This window comes from Mustela nivalis (genome assembly GCF_964662115.1).
Source record: "Mustela nivalis genome assembly, chromosome: 9".
In the NCBI taxonomy this organism is placed as follows: Eukaryota; Metazoa; Chordata; class Mammalia; order Carnivora; family Mustelidae; genus Mustela; species Mustela nivalis.
The window spans coordinates 28151192-28177160 of record NC_139028.1 but is presented as its reverse complement, the minus strand read 5'-3'; the positions used below and the strand labels follow the sequence as shown (position 1 = coordinate 28177160).

Below are 25969 nucleotides of genomic sequence, written 5' to 3'. Positions count from 1 at the left end.
TGAACAGGCTACCTTAGATCCTACTGGTTGCATGGTTAAAACTCACGCTCTCTCATGTTTAGCAATACAATCTCCCTCTCTTTGTTACGGTTTACCTCCAATTGCCAGTCTGAACTCAGCAAAAATGGAGCCTGCTCTCCCTTTGCTCCTAATGTCCTACCCACCTCCCTGGTGCTTTTGTGGACATCTCATCTGAAATGACTGCCTGATTTCTACTGTAGATATGCCCAATCCATCATTTGTACAGGCTTGGTCTTTCGATAACACTCATAAAATTTTGCAGATTCCTCACTTCCGACTTTGAGCATTAAAAAAAAAAAAATTTTTTTTTAATGTATTTGAGAGACAGAGATTACAAGTAGGCAGAGAGGCAGGCAGAGAGACAGAGGGGGAAGCAGGCTCCCCACTGAGCAGAGACCCCGATTCGGGGCTTGATCCCAGGACCCTGAGATCATGATTGGAGCCGAGGGCAGAGGCTTCAACCCACTGAGCCAACGAGGCATCCTGAGCCATTTTCTATAGCTAGTTACAGCACTGGATAAAAATCAGGGGCCTTTGGGGCGCCTGGGTGGCTCAGTGGGTTAAGCCTCTGCCTTCGGCTTGGGTCATGATCTCAGGGTCCTAGGATCGAGTCCAGCATTGGGCTCTCTGCTCAGCGGGGAGCCTGCTTCCTCCTCTCTCTCTCTCTCTCTCTCTCCCTCCCTCCCTGCCTGCCTCTCTGCCTACTTGTGATCTCTCTCAAATAAACAAATAAAATCTTTAAAAAAAAAAAATCATGGGCCTTTATCCACTTAACCCCTCATCCTTCTAAACTGAAACCAGCTTAGTTGGTACAAATGCAAATTTCAGGCAGCTAAAATGTGGGTTTCTGTTAACCATATGTCTAATCTCTTCCCTCATGCAAATGTTCAGTACACTGAAACCTGAAAGCTCTCTCTCCCTTCATGAATACACAGTGGACATACATATGGGCTTTAAAACAATTCCCAATTCTATTCTAAGATGTAAATATGATTATAATCAAATAATCCATACTTCCTCAGGGAACATTTTTCAGGACTAATCTCTCAAAACTACAATCAAATTGTCCAAGCCAAAGTCATGTGTTCCACTTAACCTTTTTAACATCTCACAGGGTGCTGAGTTTTTAAAATTCAACCATTACACGCTTGTCGGAAACCAGCTCACATTTAATTGTGACATTTTAAAATTGGACAAGTGTTTTGACATCTGCCCCCCCCCACATATTTAGTCTCTTTAAAGTGACAGGAAAACACCAACCAATTGCAGACTTAATGGGTTTAATAAGTTTACCCCTTCAGTTCCTATTTGCAGCACCCAATATTCCTTTGAAATACCAGACAGACCCGGCAGTGGCCAACAGTACACTTCCGACCTTCAGAGTTCCAATTCGGGTTCTCTGAGCACTCGGTGTTGCAGTGGCACTTGTCCAGAACTGGTACCTCCCTTTAGCTGGGGAACTTTAAATGTACCAGTGAAAAAAGCCTTTTCCCCTTCAAGGGGAAAGAAAATCACTCCTCAAAACCCAGCAGATCTGGCTGTGAGGTCTTTCCTCCTGTCCCATCTCTTCAGGCTTGTTTTTTTGCAGTGGAGCAAGAGAGACCAAAATCTAACCTGAGTTACAAGAAACAACAGACAGTGATGGCTATAAAGGGAGTGCTCGGGAGCAAATGAGATACTCCTTTACCTCCCACATCCAATATATGTGCTTCACAGAAAAACAACAAACAAAAACAGGTCCACAAAATACGACAGCTAGGATTACAAAATCCATTCATCCGAGGGTGGTGGAAGGCAGGATGGGGAGCTGGAAGGGTCAATGGCACAGGGACAAAAATAGTATTCCAATCAGTCCAGGCACGGGGGCTGGCAAGTGCTAGAAAAGAGCTACAGAAAAACCTGTGGTCCGCTCAGACTCACCGGTGTTAAAAATCCACACACTGGTGTCAGGAAGATTCTGCCTTAAGCGCACCAGACAAAAATCCCAATTCCTCAGAGAGAAGGGAATACGCAGAGGGCCCTTGGCAGAACGGGTCCTGCCTTCCCTGGTAGAGGAGGGGACAAGGAAAAGAGCTCCTACGGCCTCCTTCCAATCCCACCCATCCCCTCTGGATGGCAGGCAACTCAGTGGCCTGCAGCAGCCTTCAGTTTGGCAGGAGATGGATGTGGTGAAGGGAATTTCTCTGCAGACGTTGAGCTACTCAGTGCGGACTGCAGGTAGACGGTCTTGTGGAAAAGTCTGTTGCTTAAGAAAACCACCAAGGAGAAGAGGCGCAGCTGGAAAAGGCTGAAAGGCAAGAGACCCGACCTGTTAGCTCCCCAATTGATCAAACCTAATGTTTTAATTACTTGACAATGTACTTGACTACGTTAAATTTAAAATGACACAGGGGAAAACGAGACAACTGAAATTTGATCAAGGAAGCACCATACAAATATTAAACACATGGGATAACAGGCAGCCGCTTAAAAAGGCGCTGGGTCTGGCTGCTGTTATGAGTGCAATGGAATCGCTATTTGAAGTATGAAGGCTCAGAGGAAATGAAGTTCCATTAACATTGATTCTGATTAGAGAGGTACTTTATTATTTTTTAATTAACATATAATGTATTATTTGTTTCAGGGTATGCGTCTGTGATTCATCAGTCTTACATAATTCACAGCACTCACCACAGCACATACCCTCCCCAATGTCCACCACCTGATCCCTCCCATCGCCCTCTCCTCCAGCAACCCTCAGTCTGTTTCCTGAGATTAAGAGTCCCTTATGGTTTGTATCCCTCTCTGGTTTAATCTTTCATTTCTTCCTTTCTTCCCCTATGATCCTCTGTCTTGTTTCTCAAATTCCTCATATCAGTGAGATCATATTATAACTGTCTTTCTGACTTAGTTATTTTGCTTTAGCCTAATATCCTCTAGTTCCATCCATGTCGCCACAAATGGCAAGATTTCATTTTTGATGGCTGCTTAATATTCCTGTGTGTGTGTGTGTGTGTGTGTGTGTGTGTGTGTGTGTGTGTGTAGATTCATCTGCTGATGGATATCTAGGCTCTTTCTATAGTTTCTCTATTGTGGACATTGCTGCTGTAAACATTGGGGTGCAAAAATAGATCACTATGTTTGTATCTTTGGGGTAAATACCCAGTAATGCAATTGCTGGGCCACAGGCCTCAACTTTTTGAGGAACCTCCATACTGTTTTCCAGAGTGGCTGCACCAGCTTGCAGTATAGAAATACTTTTCTATAGCTGTTTATAAACCTCAAGCTATGTCTTAAGATATCATATACTACATGTGCTTCGTTTTCAAGAGTTTCAAGGGAAAGCCAGTTACACCAGAGACTGCCATTACACTAAGCACTGGTGGGTAGCAAGAGCAAGTAAACACCCGAAATAGATCTGAAATGTCAAATACATGTATCCTCACTGACTTAACCAAAATTGATCAAAGATTAAACTTTTTTTAAAATGGCAAAGCTGGGACGCCTGGGTGGCTCAGTTGGTTGGACGACTGCCTTCGGCTCGTCCAACCCGGGAGTCCGGGATCGAGTCCCGCATCGGGCTCCCAGCTCCGTGGGGAGTCTGCTTCTCCCTCTGACCTTCTCCTCGCTCATGCTCTCTCTCACTGTCTCTCTCTCAAATAAATAAATAAAATCTTTAAAAAATTAAAAAAATAAAAAATAAAATGGCAAAGCTTTAGGAGTGCTATTATTATTACTGCTAAAGATTCACTTCATTTTTTACAATTTTTTATTGTTTCTAGAGAAAGAGCATGTATACACAAAGGAATGCTCACGTGGCAGGGGAAGGTCAGAGGAAAAGGGAAAGGGAATCTCAGAAGGCTCTGTGCTCAGCATGAGGCCCGATCTCACGACACTGAGATCATGATCTGAACCAAAATCAAAAGTCAGACACTGACCTGGCTGTGCCATCCAAGCACCCCACTAAAGATTTATTTTAAAATACTTTGTTTTGGGGTGCCTGGGTGGCTCAGTAGGTTAAGCCTTTGCCTTTCGCTCAGGTCATGATCTCGGGATCCTGGGATGGAGCCCACATCAGGCTCTCCACTCACCAGGGAGCCTGCTTCCTCCCCTCTTTTTTCTCTGCCTGCCTCTCTGCCTACTTGTGATCTCTCCCTGTCAAATAAATAAATAAAATCTTTAAAAAAAAAAAAAAAAAAAAAACTTTCTTTTGGGGCATGTGGGTGGCCCAGGTGGTTAAGCATCTGCCTTTGGCTCAGGTCATGATCTCAGGGTCCTAGGATCAAGTCGCATATTGGGCTCCCTGCTCAGAAGGGAATATGCTTCTCCCTCTCCCTTTGCCTCTTCCCCCCAGCTCATGCTCTTGCTCAAATAAATATTAAGAAATACTTTGTTAAAAAAAAGAAAGAAATACTTTGTTTTACTATCAGTATCAATAAACTCATGCAGCCAGATCACATGATCTACTATGAAAAGTTGGCCATTCTTATAAAAATGGGTTTCACTACAAGTGTTTACATTGCCCTATCTTCAGTGAATTGTTGAATTTTAATAATATGTATAACAGCATCATTTTTAAAAATATATGTATGTGCATATATGCCTGGGAAAAATTAGGGGATATATTCCAAGTGTTTTTCTCTCATCATAGTGTATGTTAACATTTTCCTACAATGTAAAAAATTTATGTTTTTTTTAAGTCTCATTCCTGTAATAGTGAGATTATAGTCATGATCCTTTACAGAGAGACAGCTTACTACATTTTAGCGGATACTGGCTAGTACTTACTATGCTTTGCCAGGGGTCTTTGCTTCATTGGCGCTGATAATGAATAGAGGAAATAAGATAGAGAAGAGGCAGCCACTGTAAACAGAAGAGAAATAATCACCTTCATGATAGCCATGACTTTGGAAAAGAGATTAGAAACCCAGAGTTCCCTTGCCTCCAGAGCTAACATCATGGCTTGATGAAACCATAATCTATCAAACACATCTTTAAAAAAATGTTGTTTTCCTAAGCACTGGCTATGGTAAACTCTGCCCCGGGAGGCAACATAAAAGAATAAGGCATTTAGGGGGCACCTGGGTGGCTCAGTGGATTAATTAAGCCTCTATCTTCGGCTCAGATCATGATCTCAGGGTCTCGGGCTCTCTGTTCAGCAGGGAGCCTGCTTCCCCCCACACCCGCCTGCCTCTCTGCCTACTTGTGACCTCTATCTGTCAAATAAATAAATATAATCTTTTTAGAAAATTAAAAAAAAAAAAAAAGAATAAGGCATTTAGGATCATGCAGACAAGATTTTAATGCTAACTGACAAATGTCTGGACTATCTGTCAAGGAGAAAAATGTCTACAGACCTCCTGATGGACAAATAAGAACAGAAAATGCCTACCATAAAACCAGGCATACAGAAGATGCTCTCTACACTGAGTATTTTACTAGTCCCCATCAAGTCCCTCTCACCAAACTACCTGATAATGTACGAGGACTGCATTGCTGTGAGGAAAGCCAAGGGCAAGCCAAATCCAAAGTAGTAAGGCCAATTCCTTTCTATGTTTGACAACCGCTGGTGCATTTCAATTCCTAAAACAAGACGGCCAATAAAATTAATTAGTAAGATTGCTTACTTCCTCTTATCAAATGACTAAACACGATAGACAAATTATTTGAGGTTTGAGTTTTAGGTACAAGTCTGTCATTTGGAACAGTTAAACATGTAAACTAGAATTGTCCAAATACGAGATAAAGCTTCTGTGAGAAGTTTTTCAATTCAATAATCACAATTTCAAACCTGCTAAGAATTATGAATTACAACAGCATGCTCTGTCATGATCAGTCTCAAACAAATCAAGGTATCAAATAAAAAGGCAGCCATTCTCTAGAAATCAATTAACCTCTTCCAACCACAGATACCTGTACAAAGATGCCAAAGTCTTTAAAATATCCCCCAGAGAATATGAAAGCACTGACACCAAATGAATTTCTCAAATTTAGGAAAATGTGTGCTCCTTTATGCCACTATATGACTCAGGTAGAGCTACATCACATTAAGCACCATGAAGGTAATGTTACATTGCCATATTCCCCCAGCGTCAAAGTTATGGGTTAAACCCTCTAAGCCAAGTGTAAACTCCCTCTTGCCAAAGAGGCTACTTCCTTCCAAAGATGGTTTACCAAGGGCCTAAATATTGGAACAGTTCATGAAGACTGCTTGGCAGCATTTCTAAACTAGACCTCCTACTTCTAAGATTCTTTACACAGACTCACCTTTATTGAACCAACGATATTCAAAGCAGTACAGTGAGTAGAGAAGGGACATATGCAGAAGACTAACCAGCTGACCAACAAGGTGGATGGGAAAGAGACTCACAAACATCCCCTAAAGAACAAATATGGAAAATCTTAATCCCAAAGCTTCAGAGACCGAACACTCTTCACCTGCCACTGTGAGTCACCCCCCCACACCTGTATAAACAGCCTCACAGATGCGCCTCAAGTTTCTCAACAGCGGGAGAGTGGAGAATGCCCGTGGGCAGGGAAGAGGAGGTAAATTTGTATTGCTTATTATTTCATGATTTTTAAATTTTCCAGTTGTTTCTGTGAAAAAGTGATTTAAAAATCATTACCTCCCATCAAGCTTATCTGCCCCAGCATATAGGCAATACCCTAGCTTTGTGGCGCTCCCTTTACTGAACCATTTTTCAAAACTTGCCCATGTACCCAGAAGGCCAGTCTCACCTGGATGAGGAAAAGAGCCTGCAGCAAAAGGTTGAAGAGCATGTCAGCAATTATTTTGCTGACACTAGGGAATGGGTGAGGCTTCCTCCCTGACACCTCAAACGCCAGGTCAGCTATATCCTGTAACAGAGAAAGTAGCTCATCAAAACATGAGTAAGATGGCTTCACCACCATCCCCAAAGCTAAGGTTTACCATGAGATCTGCCAGGTGACAAAAAGCTCCTGGACATTTGGTAATGAGAGGCTTTGTGACCTGAGACCTAATTCCATTTTACAAGAGCACAAAGATCAGCAGCGAGAAAGGTTCAGGCTATGAAAGTACTCCATGTACGGCCACGAACCACAAGCTAAAACCTGCCACCCATCAACTCCATCATGCTGCAGGACCCAGACTCCATTCCACCAAGGACCTACTTGAAACCAAATGGCATTTACAACTTTGCTAAGCACAAACAGAGGGAGCACCCAGAGAGCACTGAAAATGGACGTAAGGAAGAATTCCAGCCACGACCAAACATCTCCATGTAGTGATGGATCACCTGAAAAAAAGGGGAAAAAAAGAGTTGTCAGTTTAACTGAAGAAATGAAAAACAAAAAAGACCAAATATGGAACCCCTAGGTGGTGACTCTCCTCCCTCACCCCCCAGCTAGGTTTCTTGCCAGTGCATCACCATACCGACTTCAGGTAGTTTTCCTTTTCGGACATACACCAGTCTTTAGCTGCAGCTCTAAGTCAGAGGAGCCATCTGTGCGGTTTACTGATGGTGACCGAGATGTCACAGTGCTCCAACAGCACAGGCTATGCAGGAATCTATGTGGGTTTCTATCCCAGCTCTGCCACTTACTAATGGTTTAACCTCAATAACTAATTTCTATTTCCTCACCCATAATAAAGCTCTCTGTAACAGTACCCACTCAAAGGGTTGTTGAGAGGCTTGAGCTAAAAACATCTAAAGCTCCTGGTACACAGAAGGGTTCAACAAACTGAGAGAGACAGGGATATACCTCCCACCCCCAGCCCAGGCAGATGGCATGCAGCAATGCCTATACTTACCAATAATTTGGGCTGTCACCGACTGTAGTACAGGAATAAACACTCGATAGAACAAGAGGAGACTTAACTAAAGGAAAGAAGTAATCAAGTAAACATTAAAAGCTCTTCCTTAAAACAAGTGCTCCAAGTTTCAGTGTCATTACTTTCCAGACAGAGGTACTTACCTATCTTACCTATCTATTTATTTATTTGACAGCAAGAGACAGAGAGAGAGAAGGAACACTAGCGAGGGGGAAGTGGGAGAGAGAGAAGCAGGCTTCCCACCAAGCAGGGAGGCTGATGAGGGGCTCAATCCCAGGATCCTGGGATCATGACCTGAGCCGAAGGCAGATGCCTAACGGCTGAGCCACCCTAAAAATAAAGGTGTAGAGGGGCCTATGTGGCTCAGTTAAATGTCTGACTCTTGATTTCGGCTTAGGTTATGGTTTCAGGGTCATGGGATCAAGACCTGTGTTGGGCTCCGCAATGGTCATGGAGCCAATTTTGAGATTCTCTCAACCTTTCTCTCTGCCCCACACTTGTGTTCTCTCTCAAAAAGTAAAATAAATAAATTAAAACATGCATATTTAGGGTTATCCTTGACATTTACATACAAGAGTTCTTTGTGTGGGAATAAAATCACCACTGGGGCATAGACTCCTCAGTTACGGTCTTCAGCATGTATCACCATAGGAAAGCTAGTGGTCTCAGTTTCAAGACAGGAGTTGAGAACTATTAATAATAGCAACAATCTGAAGATAAGGCACCTGGCATTTAAGGAAAAGAACTTACCCAGAACACTCCACCATTCCAAGCACAGCACTGGAAAATTCTACTAACAATACGTGGCTCACTGGAAAAGACCACATGTATTCAGCTCGTAAGGTATACAGGCTATTCCATAACCTCAGTCACTCCCCACCTTAGACATTTTGTTGATTACCATTATTCTCCTAGCACCTGTTATTCTTCCAATGTTCTCCTAGTCTCAATGAGAAAAGGCTAAAAATTCTAGAGAAGCAGACTTTTTTTTTGTGGTTCTCAATTCACCATTCTGTCTTTTTAAAATGCCAAGACATTGAGCAAGCATGACTGCTAGACCCTAGTTTAACTCAATGTGGAGGGAGAGGGGGGAGTCTCTTGTAACAATTTTTTGGGAAAAAAACATAAAGAGCAAATAATGGGGTACTGAAACTCCAAGTGACTATACAGGGTCCTAATTCTATACTAAGAACTAGTCACTTCCTGAAGTCCCTCCCCCTCGGACATTTTCCAATATCAGCCCCCACTCCTTACCTCTCTTGCTTCCTTTCTATACTTTGGGCTCTCCTCTGTGCCAGGACACTGCTTGCCCTTCTTCGACGCTGCTCTTCTCTCTTTTGCTGAATCCGAGCATCTAGCTTTGAGATGGTACAAATTCCCCAGATGGAGTCTTTGATTCCCTATAGACAAGGGTATTATTTTTCTTTCAAACATTTTATTTATTTGACACAGAGAGAGAGAGATAGGGAGAGAGGGAATACAAGCAGGGGGGGGTGTGAGAAAGAAGCAGGTGCCTGGCTGAGCAGGGAGCCTGATGTGGGGATCGATCTCAAGACCCTGGGATCTTGGGGCGCCTGGGTGGCTCAGTTGGTTGGATGACTGCCTTCAGCTCAGGTCATGATCCTGGAGTCCCAGGATCGAGTCCCACATCAGGCTCCCAGCTCCATGGGAAGTCTGCTTCTCCCTTTGACCTTCTCCTTGCTCATGTTCTCTCTGTCTCTCTCTCAAATAAATAAATAAAATATTAAAAAAAAAAAAAAGACCCTGGGATCTTGATCTGAGTCAAAGGCAGACAGTTAAAGACTGAGCCACTCAAGTGCCCAAGGGTATTATTTTAAAGAGGAAGGATTATGGATCAGAGAAGATTTTCCTAAGTTACATACATTCAAGTGAAATAACAGTGGAAACCACTGAACTTATTTTTGCCGTGTGGCTTAAGGGAGCCTTGATAGTTTGATGTAATTCAAAATTTACAGCAGTTGTAAGACTAGAACTTCCAAATATCCTTTCTCCAGATTTACCAATTAATAATAAATGTGGCAAATTAATTTATTTACATACACACACACACATTTTCCCCATATGAAAAGGTGTATTTTTTTTTTAAAGATTTTATTTATTTGACAGAGAGAGATCACAAACAAGGGCAGTGGCAGTGGGAGAGGGAGAAACAGGCTCCCAGACGAACAGGGACCCTAATGCGGGGCTCGACCCCATGACCCTGCGATCATGACCTGAGCCGAAGGCAGGTGCTTAACCAACTGAGCCACCCAGGCATCTCCAGAATGTGTATTCCTAGAGGGATATTCTTTTCTATAACCACAAGTTACTGATTCCAGAAATTTAATACTGAAATACTTTAAATCCCCAGTCCATATTCCAGTTTCTCCATTTGACCTGACAATGCCCTCTATAGCATGTTTACTCTGCATATGTCAGAAATCAGTTCAGAATCACATGCCACATTTACTGTCATATCTCCTTAGCCTCCTTTAATTAGACACATCTCTTCAGCCTATCTTTCTTCTTCAAGTATAGAGGCTACTTATTTCATGGTTCCCTCAATTTCCATTTTCTCATAATTAGACCCAGGCTACCCATTTTTGGCAGGACTATCACAGATGGGCTGAGGTGTCCTTCTAAATATTAGATGCACAGTAAGGCATCTATCTGCCTTTGCTGGCGTTGTTACTTTACATACGCAGTAAAGGTGCTATCCAGCTTCCCCATTGTATGATGCAAATTTCTCCTCTTGCAACTAGTAGGCCCTCTGTGGCAGACACCACTGCAACCAGCAAATATCCTGCTCATTTAAGTTTCTCTCTCTGAGACTCAGTACCCATTTACAATTCTTGCCCAAACCAAGCCTCAATAACATGGGAACAAAACAATGGTTTTCGAATCCTTCCACACTTAACACAATGAAAAGTCTGGTTACTGCCCTCTGCTCTACTCTTTCCGTATTAATTAAATACCTCTAGTGTGCCCTATACCCTGCACTAAACTCCAGGGATACAAGGACAAATTAAATACTGGTTTCTATAAAGGACCAGGGGCTGGACCACAATTGGGGAAAGACAAAGAAATCATCATTGTAAGATGTAAACAGCTGGAGGATGAGAGCATGCCACGTAAGACAGAAACAACATGGTAGTAGTGCTGGAGGAAAGAATGTCCTTAAAGGGGCGCCTGGGTGGCTCAGTGGGTTAAGCCGCTGCCTTCAGCTCAGGTCATGATCTCAGGGTCCTGGGATCGAGTCCCACATCGGGCTCTCTGCTCAGCAGGGGGCCTGCTTCCCTTCCTCTCTCTGTGATCTCTTCCCTTCCTCTCTCCTACTGTGATCTCTCTCTGTCAAATAAATAAATAAAATCTTTAAAAAAAAAAAAAAGAATGTCCTTAAAGACTCTTGGGGGGCGCCTGGGTGGTTCAGTGGGTTAAGCCGCTGCCTTCGGCTCAGGTCATGATCTCAGAGTCCTGGGATCGAATCCCACATCGGGCTCTCTGCTCAGCAGGGAGCCTGCTTCCCCCCTCTCTCTCTCTGCCTGCCTCTCTGCCTGCTTGTGATTTCTCTCTCTAATAAATAAGTAAAATCTTTAAAAAAAAAAAAAAGATGGGCGCCTGGGTGGCTCAGTGCTTAAGCGTCTGCTTTCGGCTCGGGTCGTGATCCCAGGATCCTGGGATCGAACCCCACATCGGGCTCTCTGCTCAGCGAGGAGCCTGCTTCCTCCTCTCTCTCTGCCTGCCTCTCTGCCTACTTGTGATCTCTGTCTGTCAAGTAAATAAATAAAATCTTAAAAAAAAAAAAGACTCTATGGAGAGAGAGAGGATTAAGTCTATAAAGACAGTGACAGAGGCACTTCCCCGCCAGTGGAAAAGTTAGTGCTACAAACCCCAGAACTGCCTATCAACCATCCCTCCACTCACATATTAGGCATCCTCAACGAGCTAGATACCAGTCATACGAAAATGCTCGAGGAACGTGTAACCGACCAGGAAAAGTATACAACCAAACAACAACAAAAATTGTTTAAAGTATGTGCCACAACAGATTTATGTCCAAAGTAGACCGGTGGCACTGGGATATTCAGTCTCAAAGAGAGTAGGTGGGAAAAAGACATTCTGGATGTGAAGGCCAATCTGGACTCAAGAATGGCATTTTTACCTATTACCAGCTACTACAAATTTTGAAGCTAACCACCAGGATACAGGAAAATGAGAAAGGGCCAAGTGGGGACAAACCAACTACGGACAGCATAAATTGGCACAGTGCGCACCTGATCTTTTTAGCTACGAGCAGAGTTTTGTTTTGCTTTGAACTTCTAAATCTTCCACAAATTGTTTAAATATTTAAGGGAGTGAAGGTCAAATGGCTGAGGGCCTTACATGTGCTAGGATGATGACAGGATCCCCACCTCTAAGATGCTTACAGTCTACTAGGGCAGACTAACATTAACAGCACATAGTAGAACTGATCCAGGGTTGAAATTTTGTAGCATCAGAATGGCAAGATGAGGGGCGCCTGGGTGGCTCTATGGTTTGGGCTGCTGCCCTCGGCTCAGGTCATGATCTCAGGGTCCTGGGATCGAGCCCCGCATCGGGCTCTCTGCTCCGCAGGAAGCCTGCTTCCCTCTCTCTTTCTCTCTCTCTCTGCCTGCCTCTCTGCCTACTTGTGATCTCTGTCTGTCAAATAAATAAATAAAATCTTTAAAAAAAAAAAAAAAAAAAAGAATGGCAAGATGAGGTAAAGGTATTGAAAGTACATCTCGGAGCAGCTGGGTGGCTCAGCTGGTTAAGCATCTGTCTTTGGCTCAGGTCATGATGCCGGGGTCCTGGGATCAAGCCCCCACATCAGGCTCCCTGCTCAACAGAGGGGGTCTGGTTCTCCCTCTGCCCCTCCCCCGCTCATATTCCCTCGCTGTCTCTCAAATAAATAAAACTCAAAAAAATAAAATAAAGGGGTGCCTGTGTAGCTCGGTGGGTTCAAGCCTCTGCCTTCAGCTCAGGTCATGATCCCAGGGTTCTAGGATCGAGCCCCACATCGGGCTCTCTGCTTAGTGGGGAGCCTGCTCCCCCCCCCACCTGCCTCTGCCTACTTGTGATCTGTCTGTCAAATAAATAAAATATTTTTAAAAATTAAATTAAATTAAAAAGTAGATTTCATTGCACAAAGTGTTTTTGACCCTTCTAAGATAGTCCTTCAATTCCCCCTCTTTTATTTGAAAGTAAAAACTTTTGAGCATTCCCATTGAGAAAGGATCCCCCTGCTCCCAGGATACAGCTACAGAGGCTACAACTAGGCCGTAAGCCTAAGACACCCACTATGACGGAATTTTCTGCTATTGGTTAATTTGGGTTACTAAGTCCTAAATAGATCTTTATGGGACATTTTCATAGTGCATCATCATTTGCACCACGTAGAATGGAGGGAAAGTAGGTTCTGTAATGTAAACAGGAGTAAAGTAGTTCAGGTAATAGTAGTCTATCAATGTTCACTTATTAATTTTGACTAGTGGACCACAGTTACATAAAATAATGCTGGTGAAGGATATAGGGGAACTCTTTTGAACTATTCTGCAACTTTTCTCTAAGTCTCAAATTATTCCAAAATAGAAAGCATTTTGAAAAAAGGCTCTGGAGTCAAACTAACCAAGGTTCCGATACTAAAGACACTCACTAGATAGCTTTCCCAAGCTTCTGGAAGACATAAGATAAATACTTAATCTCCTGTGTAGTGTGGATGAGAATGAAAACCTGTAGGTGAGGGACCCAACAAATGTTAACAACCCCCCCCCCCAAAACCTAAAGATTTCCTAGTCAGATACTGCAACAAAAAGATCAAGAGATGATACATTGAGGTACTCACCCTGGCAAGGTCCTGGAGAAAGGTTTTGACACTGTCAGCCATCTCTTCACCACCCCAACTACCAGCTACACAGAGGAGAGAGAAGCATCTCAGAATCTTTCATCATGAAGGACCTGGAAACAGATGGAGCATAATGGGGCAACAAATAGGTATCTCACAGGTAAGTTACTTCATGTACATGTCTACAAAAGGACCTTTTCCACATACTTACATCTCTACGGGGAGCACAGATTTGGGCACTTCCACAGATACTAACCCAGGGAATTAAGTGAAAGTATAGCTATAACTGTTGAAACCTGAAAGCAATACAATTTTTAAGTCACTTCCCACCCTCACTTTTACGTGGGGGTAAATGTGCTCTTGAACCAAGAGTCTGCTCTCTGGGCCTGATGTCCCTAACTATCCCTCCTACACATTCCAAATAGCTGAGGATTTGGAAATGAGTGATAATTACATCTCAGTATCCTCGTAAGCAGTAGTTATACTTGATGTAGAACCTCAAACGCCTGAATGAAAATATAAGAGCAAGACAAAAGTTCTGGCAAAAATTACTAAATATGCACTTCACACACAGGGCCCTCTGGCACACAAGTAAGCTTAAGGTACAATGTGAAACCACCCCACCTAGACTATCAGATAGGCCTCCCCATGTTTTCCAACTTTAAATATATACATATATATATGTGTGTGTGTGTATTATATATATAATACACACACACACACAATTTTAATAAGCATACAAAAACAGTGGAATATAAACTAGGTCCAAAAAAGTTTGTGTATAAACATTCCTTGAAACATTACAGCTTTCTCATTTCAAGTAATTCTCACGTAAACAAAAAACCCAGCTCCAAATATTATGACAGAGTTTCACAAGCATCTTGTATAAAACTCCCAATTTCAAAACATAAGCACCTTTTCCCTCACACATTTAACCACTTCAAACTGTACCTTGACCCAACTGGACTACTGCCACCCAGAACCAGAAGAGCAGGGACTAAAGCAGTAGGAAAGCAACTTGCATAACATTGTATGTACCATCTGCTCCTAAGGTCAAAACCCATTACTTCAGATACAGAAGTTTCTAGGGTTCAGAAACTTCTGTGAATATTCCCACTTAAAAACGCCTCAAGGTGACAGGGTAACTCACTATCAGGTGACTAGTAACTACTCAATACACCATACTAGTTTCTGAAGATTATCATGGATTCACTCTTAACCAGCTACTGCCTGCTCTGTAAATTAAGGATTTAAAATTCTTCACAGGTCTTTTGAATAGAAGATGTTAAAACTGAAAAATAGTAACCTCTATATAAACCCAATCCCACTAAAGACTGAGCTATCTTGGGAGTTGGAGGAAGCCAATCACTCGGTCTGGATTTCTCACAGGACCCTGACAAGTCGCTCACAGCTCTAGTCAAGGAGAACAGCTGTGTTATCCGAACCGTGGCCATTAACACTTTATCTGACCTGTGGCCACTAACACCTGGCTTCCCAACGTACAAGGGACAGATTACCTACTGACCTAAAGGGGTCAGTCACCCCTTGATTAAGGACAAGTCACTTCAATTCTATAGAGACCCTAGCAGCCTTCCTTCACGGATCCTTGGTGAATTGCCCGGTTTGACAAAGAGCTGAGGCATGGAGAAAAATAGGACTTGCCACCATTTAAGACCACACAGGGGGAACTTTACTATTGAGCTGGAAGGAAATAAGATGCATCTGGTTCTCAGCACTTTACAGATGGAGGAACTGAGTCTCCGAAGTTAAATGCTTGCCCAAGATGACAGCAAATGAATGGCTACTGCGAACTTCAAAAACCCTGGTGGTTCTAACCCTCAGTCGGGACTACTTCTTACTCAAGCTTTGCAATGAGTTTGTTTAACCCGAGCACCCCATGGACAACTTCTCTTGAACCTGGAGATACAGGTGGCCTTTAGATCCCTAATAGTCACCAGAACTCCTGAAGAATCTTGAGGCACAATCCTGTCCTTTCATTTCTAAGCCACCCAATCCAAGACCGGAAAGCAGGAAGCTGTTCTAGCCCACACCAGGTGCAGAAAGGCTGAGCATCCTCGCTTCTCTCGAGGGCTTCACGGACTGCTTCAAGTCCACGGGTCAGCTGGGACCCGTCTCCGCGGTAGCTCCTTGCCAATTTCGACCGGAAACACAGTCTCGCCTCGCAACCCAGCCGTGCACGAGGTACTGAGCACGCTCACCTCCGGTCACACGCAGAGCTAAACATAGACGCGCCGCACCTGGGGCAGCGGACTGCGTCCCGCGGCCTGGCCCGAATCGGGCCAGAACATTCCTGCTAGGGGTGCCCTCCCGAGGATCCTGCCTAGAACCACGCACTCCCGCGCTCGGGCCCTCCCTTCCCTCGCACGCCCTCGCCGCCCCTGCCTCGCAGGGCCCCAGCCGCGCGCCGGCTGCGCGGCGCCAGTGGTCTTGGTTCGGCCAGTCTGCACCTACCCGGCCGCTCCGCCGCCGCGGCTCCGGCCCGACCGGCCCCCTCGCCCACCGCGGACCCAGTGGGCTCCTCTCAGACCCTCCGCGCCCGGCCGCCAGCTCCCGCCCGGGCGCTCCCAGGGCCGGGGCCGCTGCGCCCGCACTGGGCATGCCCGGGCCGCACGGGGCCGCTGGGAAGTCGGGCGGGCGCCGAGCCGAGAGGAGCCGAGCGGAGGCGCGCCGCGCAGCCCTGGGTGGGGTGGAGGGGGCGGGATCGCAGCGGCGGAGGGGGCGGGGCCAGGAGGGGCGGCGGAGCCTGGGAAATGCAGTCCATGTTCCGACCCCGCCCTTCCCACGCCGTGTCCAAGGACGCCCAGGACCGCGCCGCGCGCTTCCCGGACCGCATTCCTCATTTAGTCCTGCCCAAGCCTTCGTCCTGTTCGTTACACTGCTGGTTTACTTCTGCAATTACATGTCCTTCTAAAACCCTAGGAAGTCTAACAGGAGAACAAAATACAGAGATCACCTTTATCTGGGTGGAGATTTTCTGAAACCGAAGGGAACTATGCAACGACAGGCTTAAGTCAAGATCATGAAGAACAGGACACGCCGCCATACAGTTCGGCTGCAGTAGGTGTGCACTCTGACGGCGAAGTGATGGTTGAGATTAAAATTCTAAATATGAATAGAAATAAAGCCTTTTAGGGACGCCTGAGTGGCTCAGTTGGTTAAGCAGCTGCCTTCGGCTCAGGTCATGATCCCAGCGTCCTGGGATCGAGTCCCACATCGGGCTCCTTGCTCGGCAGGGAGCCTGCTTCTCCCTCTGCCTCTGCCTGCCATTCTGTCTGCCTGTGCTTGCTCTCTCCCCTTCTCTCTCTCTGATTAAAAAAAAAAAAAAAAAAGAAGAAATAAAGCCTTTTAATCTCCATCCCCACCAATCCATTTTTAGCCCAGGAAGGGCAATTTCTTGGTATCCACATTAAGTCTCGCCTAGAACTTTTTCTTTTCTATTCCCAGGCTCTTATATCTCACTTACCAGTTCTTTACTTTTCACTTCCTATTTTCCTTTACCTCTGTGTTTAGAACTGCTAGCGCTAGGACCACCTATAGGATCAGATTTTTACCACGAGAAGCTGCTTAGAGCAACCTCCTATTTGTGGGGCGGGAAGCCCGTGTGTCAAGCGACTCACTCAAGGTCATTAGTAGAGTAAATGTCCCGGCCTCCTGACTCTTCCAGTTAAGTGGGCTAGGAGTTGTTCACCTCTTCTCCCTGGCCCAACCAACATCCAGCCCCAAGCCAAAATAAACCACCCCCCCAACCTTGAGCCTGCAGAAACCTTCCTTCCCTTCCCTTAGAGGAAGAGGATCAGTGGAAATAATTAAGATCAAAGAAGGGAATGAAGCATTCAGAATAGAAGCCCTGAAGTAAAGGGCCAACCTAGGATTTATATGTAAACTCCTGGAGAGGTTTGGCGAAGAGGGACAGGGGCAAGCCACCCTGGCCCTAAGGCCCTAAGAGGAAACCACCCCTAAAAGGATTTTACACCCCTTGTAGGAGCCCTCCACCCCTAAAATCCAGTTGGATGATGAAATGCCAATTGAGTATTACCCCCACCTTAAAAGACCACCAGAGACATGAGTCAAAGCCAATCAGCGAGGGTCGTTTATTGCAGGTTCGAACCTGGACCTCTGCAGCTCTTGTTGCCGATAATGCCGAGAGGTCCAGAGCTGGGTTGGTGCAGGGTTTTTATAGACAGGTACAAACAAGTTTCGGGTGGGGCTGAGCTGATTGATTGACAGTTTGAACAGGCATACTTGTCGTCAGTGAATTGGGTCAGGGGACCCCGCGCGAAAGCAGACAAAGCAATCTTACAGAAGCAGAACTGGCCCGGTTAGCCCACACATGCGAAAAAAGCACTACCAGGATATTGAAGGCCTGGTTACTTATCAAGTAAAGACAATTGGGAGTCTCCTGGTGGAAGGTTACATTCCTGCTATCAAGCATCCTTGTTAATGAGATTTAGGTTTAGAAGAAATTTAACTTTATTTACTTTTCCTTCTACCTCCGCCTCCTGTGGTGTTTTATGGAGGGGAGGGTGACATTAGGGCTTGAGGAACTGAGTTTTGTGTCCCTGGAAATTGGGCTATTGATAAGGTAACTTCTTTGTTTGTAATCTCAAGGACATTTGCAAACCAAGGGAGACTCCTGTCTTGCAGGATTGTGATCTCAGCAAGTTAACTATCATTTTATGGCAGTTAGGGGTGCCTGAGGAATGCTACACATATGGAGGGGAGAGGGTGAAGGGGGGGGGTGCAAGGCGCCAGCTTTTGCTTTGTCCTCAGCCAGCCTCCTGCTCCTTCAGATGACAGGCATCATAAGGGTTAATAAGATTAAAACAGCCCTCCAACAAGCCCATAAAAACCCATAGACTTAGAAAGCTGAGGGCCATCGTCCCAGGTCCCCTCCGTCTTCCAGAGCTTGGTGCTATCGCTGCACTATCACTCAGTACACTTTGCTTTGCTGCCCACTACTCAGTCTGGTCTACCTCTTCATTCTTCAAAGTGGTGACTGAGAACAGCAGGCACCAAAGGAAAGGAAATCCTGCAACCCTATTGCTTTGTTTACTCCAGCACTGAAGTCATACAAAGAGGAGACATACCTATGTGCTCCTTTTGCTCCTATTCAAGTAAAAATCTTAAACTGTTTTTTACAGGGCACCTGGGTGACTCAGTTGGTTAAGCAACTAACTACCTTTGTCTCAGGTCATGGTCCTAGAGTCCTGGGATTGAGTCCCACGTTGGGCTCCCAGCTCCATGGGGAGTCTGCTTCTCCCTCTGACCTCCCCTCTCATGTTCTCTCTCACTCTGTGTGTCTCTCTCTCAAAATAAATAAATAAATAAAAATCTTTTTAAAAAACTGTTTATTACATAAAACAGCTTTTTCTCCCCTTTGGAATTTTATTTTGATTAAAGTAAGCAATACATCCTCTGAAATTTAGATATCATGCTATAAAGAGATGGAAGTGGTTTAATGGTAGACTGAGTATTGTATCAGTAACAATAGTAGCCATTCTTCCTTTCTCAAAAGTGTGAAGTTAGAATTTAATACACATTAATCCCTAATTTGCTTGACAGAAGGAAATCTTACAAATCCCAACATGTATAATACGATCTAGAATTTAAGAATAATAATAATTATACTTTGCACTTTTGAAGAGCTCTCATAAACTCACGAAAGATCAGATGCAACCTATGAGACAAATAGGAGAGGGTGTTATTCTCCTTATTTTACAAATGAGAAAGCTGTATGGCAGAACACTAAACTCAGACAACTTGACTTCCAGCCTAGCTGTGAGTTTTAGTTTCTGTATCTGTACCACAAGGTTGCTAAAATAAATGGTATGTATGTAAAGATTCCTTCTAACTCTATGTACCATGATTTAGTGAAATGGTAACAATATCAGATCTAGAGGCTAGATCTCCCAGTCACCAGTCTTAGAATCTTCTGGGGGAGAGAGATACTGTGATTTATTAAGCATCAAACATGTACCAACCCTTTCAAACTTACTATTTCACAGCAACCACTTAAGTGAGGTAACTAATAAAATTAAAACAAACAAATACACAAACAAAACCAAGCCAGTTTGTGTGCCATGCCCCTTTCTTCACAATACCTGCCTTTGTGAATCACTACAAGGCCTCCTAGTTAAATTTAGGCTGTGTATTATCATCACTAAAGCAGTGTTCCTCAAATTTTAATGTGAAAAGGAATCACCTAGAGACCTTGCTAAATAAAGATGGTCATTCAGTCCATCTGAGGTGCAGGCTGGGAGTCTGCATTTCTAAGAAGCTTCTGGGTGGTCAGGACATCCATTTATCAAGTGCCTGTTATCTACCTACCTATCTTGACTACTTGTTTGGAATATATCCTGTTCTCTCTCTTTTTTTTTTTTTTTAATTTATTTATTTGACAGACAGAGATCACAAGTCGGCAGAGAGGCAGGCAGAGAGAGAGAGAGCGGAATATATCCTGTTCTCAACATGCTTCTTTCCAGCTGGAAAACAGTTGAAGTAGTGCAATGTGATAAAAAGCAAGTCTTGAGGGGCAATGGGGAGTTAGCAAAGAAAGGATCAAGAAGGAATTCTACACCAAGAAAGCAGTTTATTTAGAGCGCTGTAATTTGTTCATTAAAGCTGGAACTTAGAACGGGAGGAGAAAGTGGCAAGAGATATCTTGATACCTACCAAGTGGTTTCTGTTCGCCAGAGTCTTTTGAAATAATAGGATTTAGTGATAAGCAAGACAGACAAGATGTCTGCATTAATGGGGTTGAGTAAATAGACTGGATGGTATAAAACAGAATAAGATAATTGTGATAAAACATGGGGAGGGGCGCCTGGGTGGCTCAGTGGGTTAAAGCCTCTGCCTTCGGCTCAGGTCAGAATCCCAGGGTTCTGGGATCGAGCCCCGCATCGGGCTCTCTGCTCAGCTGGGAGCCTGCTTCCTCCTCTCTCTCTCTGTCTGCCTCTCCGCCTACTTGTGATTTCTGTCTGTCAAATAAATAAATAAAATCTTAAAAAAAAAAAAAAAGAATTAAATCATGGGGAAAAAAAACAACACTTGGGGCGCCTGGGTGGCTCAGTGGATTAAAGCCTCTGGCTTCGGCTCAGGTCATGATCTCAGGGTCATGGGATCGATCCCCACATCGGGCTCTCTGTTCAGCAGAGAGCCTGCTTCCTCCTCTCAATCTCTCTGCCTGCCTCCTGCCTACTTGTGATCTGTATCTATCAAATAAATTAAAAAAAAAAAAAAAAAAGCACAGAAACATCCTCGAGAAGGTTGGCAGGTGGTCTCCTCCTGGCTATGAGAAGGGTAGCAAGGGAAGGCATGTTAAGGAGCTGACTTTGTGTTGGGGTCTGAATGCAGAGGAGACAGCCATGTAAGGATCTGGGGTAAACAAGGGAAACCAAGTACACAGCCCTATGGCAAAAACTTGGATGGTGGGGTGCCTGGTTGGCTCAGTGGGTTAAGCCGCTGCCTTCAGTTTAGGTCATGATCCCAGGGTCCTGGGATTGAGCCCCACCTCAGACTCTCTCCTCAGCAGGGAGCCTGCTTCCCCTCCTTTCTCTCTGCCCGCCTCTCTGCCTACTTATGATCTCTGTCTGTCAAATAAGTAAATAAAATTTAGGAAAAACAAAAAAACTTGGGTGGTATGTTCCAGGAACAAAAACAAAACAGTGTGGCTGCAAATATGACAAACTCACACTTGGCTTCCTCTTCTTTACCTCCCACATCCCATCAATCATCAAGTACAGTTGACCTTGAACAATGCAGGCATTAAGACTGCTGCCCTCCCCCATCCCTGCTCACAGTCCAAAATCCACATAAACCTTTGATTCTCCCAGAATTTACCCCCTAATAGCCTCGTGTTGACTGGCAATCTTACTAATCACATGAATAGTCTATTAATACATATTTTTGTATGTTACGTGTATTCTATACAGCGTCATAGTAAAGTAAGCTGGAGAAAAAAATGCTAAGAATGAAGAGAATGTAATGAAGTACATTAAGTAATGAAGAGAAAATACATGTACAGTAACGTACTGTATTTATCAAAGAAAATCCACTTATAAGTGGACCCACATGGCTCAAGGGTCAACCGTAGTTTTGATTCTACCCCCTAAAAATCTCTCAAATCCACCCCTGAATGTATCTCTACCACCACCATTGCTTTTCACCTAAATTCTTATAAAAGTCTTCCTGCCTCTAGTCAGTTCCTTCAACCCATTCCCCACATAGCAGATAGAGCTTTTAGAAAATGGAATTCTGATTATTCTTCTTTCTGCTTAAAACTCTTCAGGGGCTCCTATACCCATCAGGACAGAGTCTCAACTATTTATCTTTATTATGGTTTATAAAGACTCGGGGGACCTGTGCCTACATATCTCTTTTACCACATGTCTCTCTGTACTCTGTATTTCAGTCATACCTAAAACACATCAAAGTTTCTCCATCTCCCCCATTAAATGAGGGGAAGACCATTACTGCTTTGTTCTTTTTCATAATCCCCAATGCCTAGCACAGTGTCTAGCACTGGAGTAGGTACTCAACTATTTGTTGAAAGAACAAGTGAGTCAATGAATAGAAGTTAAAATAAGTGGTTAGATCATAGCTTTCCATGTCAGTCCATGAGCTTTGGACACTATCTTGATGGCAGCAAGGAGCCAGTGAGGAACTTGAAGGAAAATGAAATGATCATAGTGGCATTTATGAAAGACCACTCTGGTGACAAGAAGACACATGGATTTTTGAAGCGAACAAAACTAGCAGTAGTGAATGTGGAGGTGGGAGGCTGGTTGTTTCCATTATTCAAGGGCAGAATGATGAAAGCCTGAGTCTGCAGAAAACAGTTTGGAGACAAGAGAAAAGCACCTTAAGGACTTGGTGATTGGGCCAGGAGGTGGAGAGAAGGGCTCAAGAATGGCTTTTATGTTTCTAGAGGGACTCGACGATGGGTCAGAAAGGTCATGACCTGAAATTGGAAATGCAGGAGAGGTAGGAATCATGGAGGAAGATAAATTCAGTTTTATGCATGTTGGATTCCAGGTGCCTCCCATACCCACAAGTGGAGATATTTCAGTAGGTAACTGCATCTGGGCTCACAAGAGATCTGGGTAACAACCCAGATTTGAGAGTCTTTGGCATGCAGGGGATAGTTGAAGTGATGGAAGCAGAAGAGATCAACTGGGGAAATGCACAGAAATGAAGCAGCACTGGGACGCCTGGCTGGCTCAGTCAGTGGAGCGTTTGAGTCTTGGTCTCTGAGTTGTGAGTACAAGCCCCATGTTGGGTCTTAGAGATTACTTAAAAAATAAAATCTTTTGGGGCACCTGGGTGGCTCAGTGGGTTAAAGCCTCTGCCTTTGGCTCAGGTCATGATCCTGGGATCGAGCCCCGCATCTGGTTCTCTGCTCAGCGGGGAGCCTGCTTCCTTCTCTCTCTGCCTACTTGTAATCTCTGCCTGTCAAATAAATAAATAAAATATTTTTTAAAAATCTTTTATTTATTTTTATTTTTTAAAATATTTTACTTATTTATTTCACAGAGAGCAAGATAGTGAGAGAGGAAATACAAGCAGGGGATTGGGAGAGGGAGAAGCAGACCTCCTTTGGAGCAGGGAGCCTGAAGGCAGGGCTTGATCCCAGGACCCTGGGGTCTGACTTGAGCTGAAGGCAAATGCTTAACAACTGAGCCGCCCAGGTGCCCCTAAAATCTTTTTTTTTTTTTTTTTTAAGATTTTAATTTACTCATTTGAGAGAGAGAGAGAAAGAGGGAAAGCAGGGGGAGAGGCAGGAGAGGGAGAAACAAACTCTCCCCCCTGAGAAGGAAGTCCTATGCAGGGCTCTGTCCTGGGACCTGGAGATCACCATCTTAGCCCAAGGCAGATGCAGACGCCCAGCTGAACCAACCAGGTGTCCCCAAAATAAATTTTTTAAAAGATTTTATTTATAAAATTAAAAAAAAGATTTAATTTATTTACTTGTCAGCTGGGGGGAGAAAGAGAGAGCGTGAGTACGTGCCCAAACAGGAAGCAGCAGGCAGAGGGAGAAGCAGGCCCCTGGTGAGCAGTTCGATGACAGACTCAATCCCAGGACCCTGGGATCATGACCTGAGCCAAAGGCAGATGCTCAACCCAATGAGTCCTCCAGGCATCCCCTGAAAAATAAAATTAAAAAAAAAAAAAAAAAGAAAAGAAAAGAAAAGAAAATGAAGCAGCATAAACTAAAACCACGAGTATAATAACTTTTTTTTAAGATTATTTATTTATTTATTTGACAGGCAGAGATCACAAGTAGGCACAGAGGCAGGCAGAGAGAGAGAGAGGCAGAAGCAGGCTCCCCTTTGAGCAGAGAGCCTGATGCAGGGCTGGATCCCAGAACACTGGGATCATGACCCGAGCTGAAGGCAGAGGCTCTAACCCACTGAGCCACCCAGGCGCCCCAGTGTAATAACTTTTAATTAGTTCTATAAGTCCTTCTAGAAAATTATTGAAACTCGGAGAGGTCCTGGGGACTCCCGAACTTGAAAGTGGTGTCAGAAATAAGGGCGCTCTTATATACTGTGGTCCCTGTAACTTCAGTTAACTAATGTGAAAATGAAAGGCATACACAGGAATTTCTATAGCGGCACTGTTCCCAACTGTCAAATTCTGGAAACAACCAAAACAGGCATCAACAGTAAATGGATTAAAAAATTTTAGCATATTGGGTGCCTGGGTGCTCAGTGGGTTAAGCCTCTGCCTTTGGCTTAGGTCACGATCTCAGGGTCCTGGGATCGAGTCCCGCATTGGGCTCTCTGCTCACTGGAGAGCCTGCTTCCCCCCTCTCTCCGTCTGCCTCTCTGCCTACTTGTGATCTGTCTCTCTCTCTCTGTCAAATTAAAAAAAAAAAAAGTTGTTTTAGCCTATTTATAGAGTACTGTATGAATGAAAATAGATCAATCTCATAAATATTAAATTAGGCAGAAGAACCCAAACTCAGGAGGATGACTACTGTATGGTTCTACTTATCTAAAGGCAAAAAGCAAATAAAGTTAACCAAAGTGATAGAAATCATCTTAATGCTTGTATTTGGGAACAAGGTGGAGAAGGGATAGGAGTAGGACATCTGGGTTGGTGGTCATGTTCTATTTACTGATCTGGGCAGGAGTTACCTGGATGGGTTCACTTAGAAAACTTATTGAGCTCCCCACTTAATTTGTGTTTTTTCTGTATGTATGTTACCCTTCAGTTTAAAAATTTTCATTAAAGGGGCTCTTGGGTTGCTCAGTGGGTTAAAGCCTCTGCCTTCTGCTCAGGTCATGATCCCACTGTCCTGGGATCAAGCCCCGCATCGGGCTCTCTGTTTGGCAGGAAGCTTTCTCCCCTCTCTCTCTGCCTGCCTCTCGGCCTACTTGTGATCTTTGTCTGTCAAATACATAAATAAAATCTAAAAAAATTTTTTTTCATTATAAAAGCTTAAATATGAAAGAGAATCAGGTCATTAGGACTAAAAAAGCCTTTTTTTTTTTTAAGCTGGGAGAAAATTGAACGTTTTTTATAAGGAGAAAGAGCCAGATACAAAGGAGAGTTGAAGAAACCTGAAGGAGAAGCTATAGAAATTTTTTTTTTTTTAAAGATTTTATTTATTTATTTGTCAGAGAGAGAGCGAGCGAGAGCGAGCACAGGCAGACAGAGTGGAAGGCAGAGTCAGAGGGAGAAGCAGGCTCCCTGCGGAGCAAGGAGCCCGATGTGGGACTCGATCCCAGGACGCTGGGATCATGACCTGAGCCGAAGGCAGCTGCTTAACCAACTGAGCCACCCAGGCGTCCCAGAAATTTTTTTTTTTTAATACAAGATTTTGTTTATTTGAGAGAGTGAGCATGAGCAGTGGGGAGGAGAGGTGGAGGGAGAGGGAGTAGACTCCTCACTGAACAGGGAGCCAAACCTGACCCTGTGACCCTATGGTCATGACCTGAGCTGAAGTCAGACCCTTAACTGACTGAGCCATCCAGGTGCCCCTAGAGAAAGATTTTTGAAGAGATTTGAGAGATGATAAAATCAAAAGTTCTTGTGGAGACTTGTCTATTTCTTAAGGCAAGATGTGAGAAATTCCACTAGAAATATACATTCTAAGGAGTCACATGAGAGATTTTGATTCAGTGTATCAAAATCCAAAAGTTTTGGATAAAATCCAAAAACTTGCATTTAAACTAGCCCTCCCGCTGTTTTTAGCTCAGGAATTGTTGGACTTAACCCAGAGAATCACTGCCCAGAAGTGGGGATAAGAGCAGAAAGGGCACAGTACA

At 44.1% G+C, this 25969-nt stretch overlaps 1 protein-coding gene across 1 annotated transcript; it reads right to left on the bottom strand.

Annotated features, from left to right (window-relative positions):
* Positions 1 to 1172: 1172 nt before the first annotated feature.
* Positions 1173 to 16289, bottom strand: EI24 (EI24 autophagy associated transmembrane protein). Its single transcript, XM_082683851.1, has 11 exons — positions 16149 to 16289; positions 13677 to 13789; positions 9068 to 9213; positions 8564 to 8624; positions 7793 to 7859; positions 7153 to 7277; positions 6739 to 6858; positions 6268 to 6379; positions 5472 to 5583; positions 4789 to 4863; positions 1173 to 2308 (listed from the first exon to the last, which is right to left on the bottom strand). Exons 2-11 carry the CDS (start codon positions 13716 to 13718, stop codon positions 2146 to 2148), a joined length of 1023 nt encoding a protein of 340 aa, XP_082539977.1. The 5' UTR covers positions 13719 to 13789; positions 16149 to 16289; the 3' UTR covers positions 1173 to 2145.
* Positions 16290 to 25969: the final 9680 nt, after the last annotated feature.

Excerpts from the sequence above, each read along its gene's own strand:
- EI24 (XM_082683851.1), bottom strand. The coding sequence starts at position 13,718 with ATGGCTGACAGTGTCAAAACCTTTCTCCAGGACCTTGCCAGG. Across the intron at positions 9,214-13,676 it reads TTCTCCAGGACCTTGCCAGG|GGAATCAAAGACTCCATCTG; the intron begins GTGAGTACCTCA and ends CCTTGTCTATAG. Across the intron at positions 7,860-8,563 it reads GGAATGGTGGAGTGTTCTGG|TTAAGTCTCCTCTTGTTCTA; the intron begins GTAAGTTCTTTT and ends TCTTTCCTTTAG.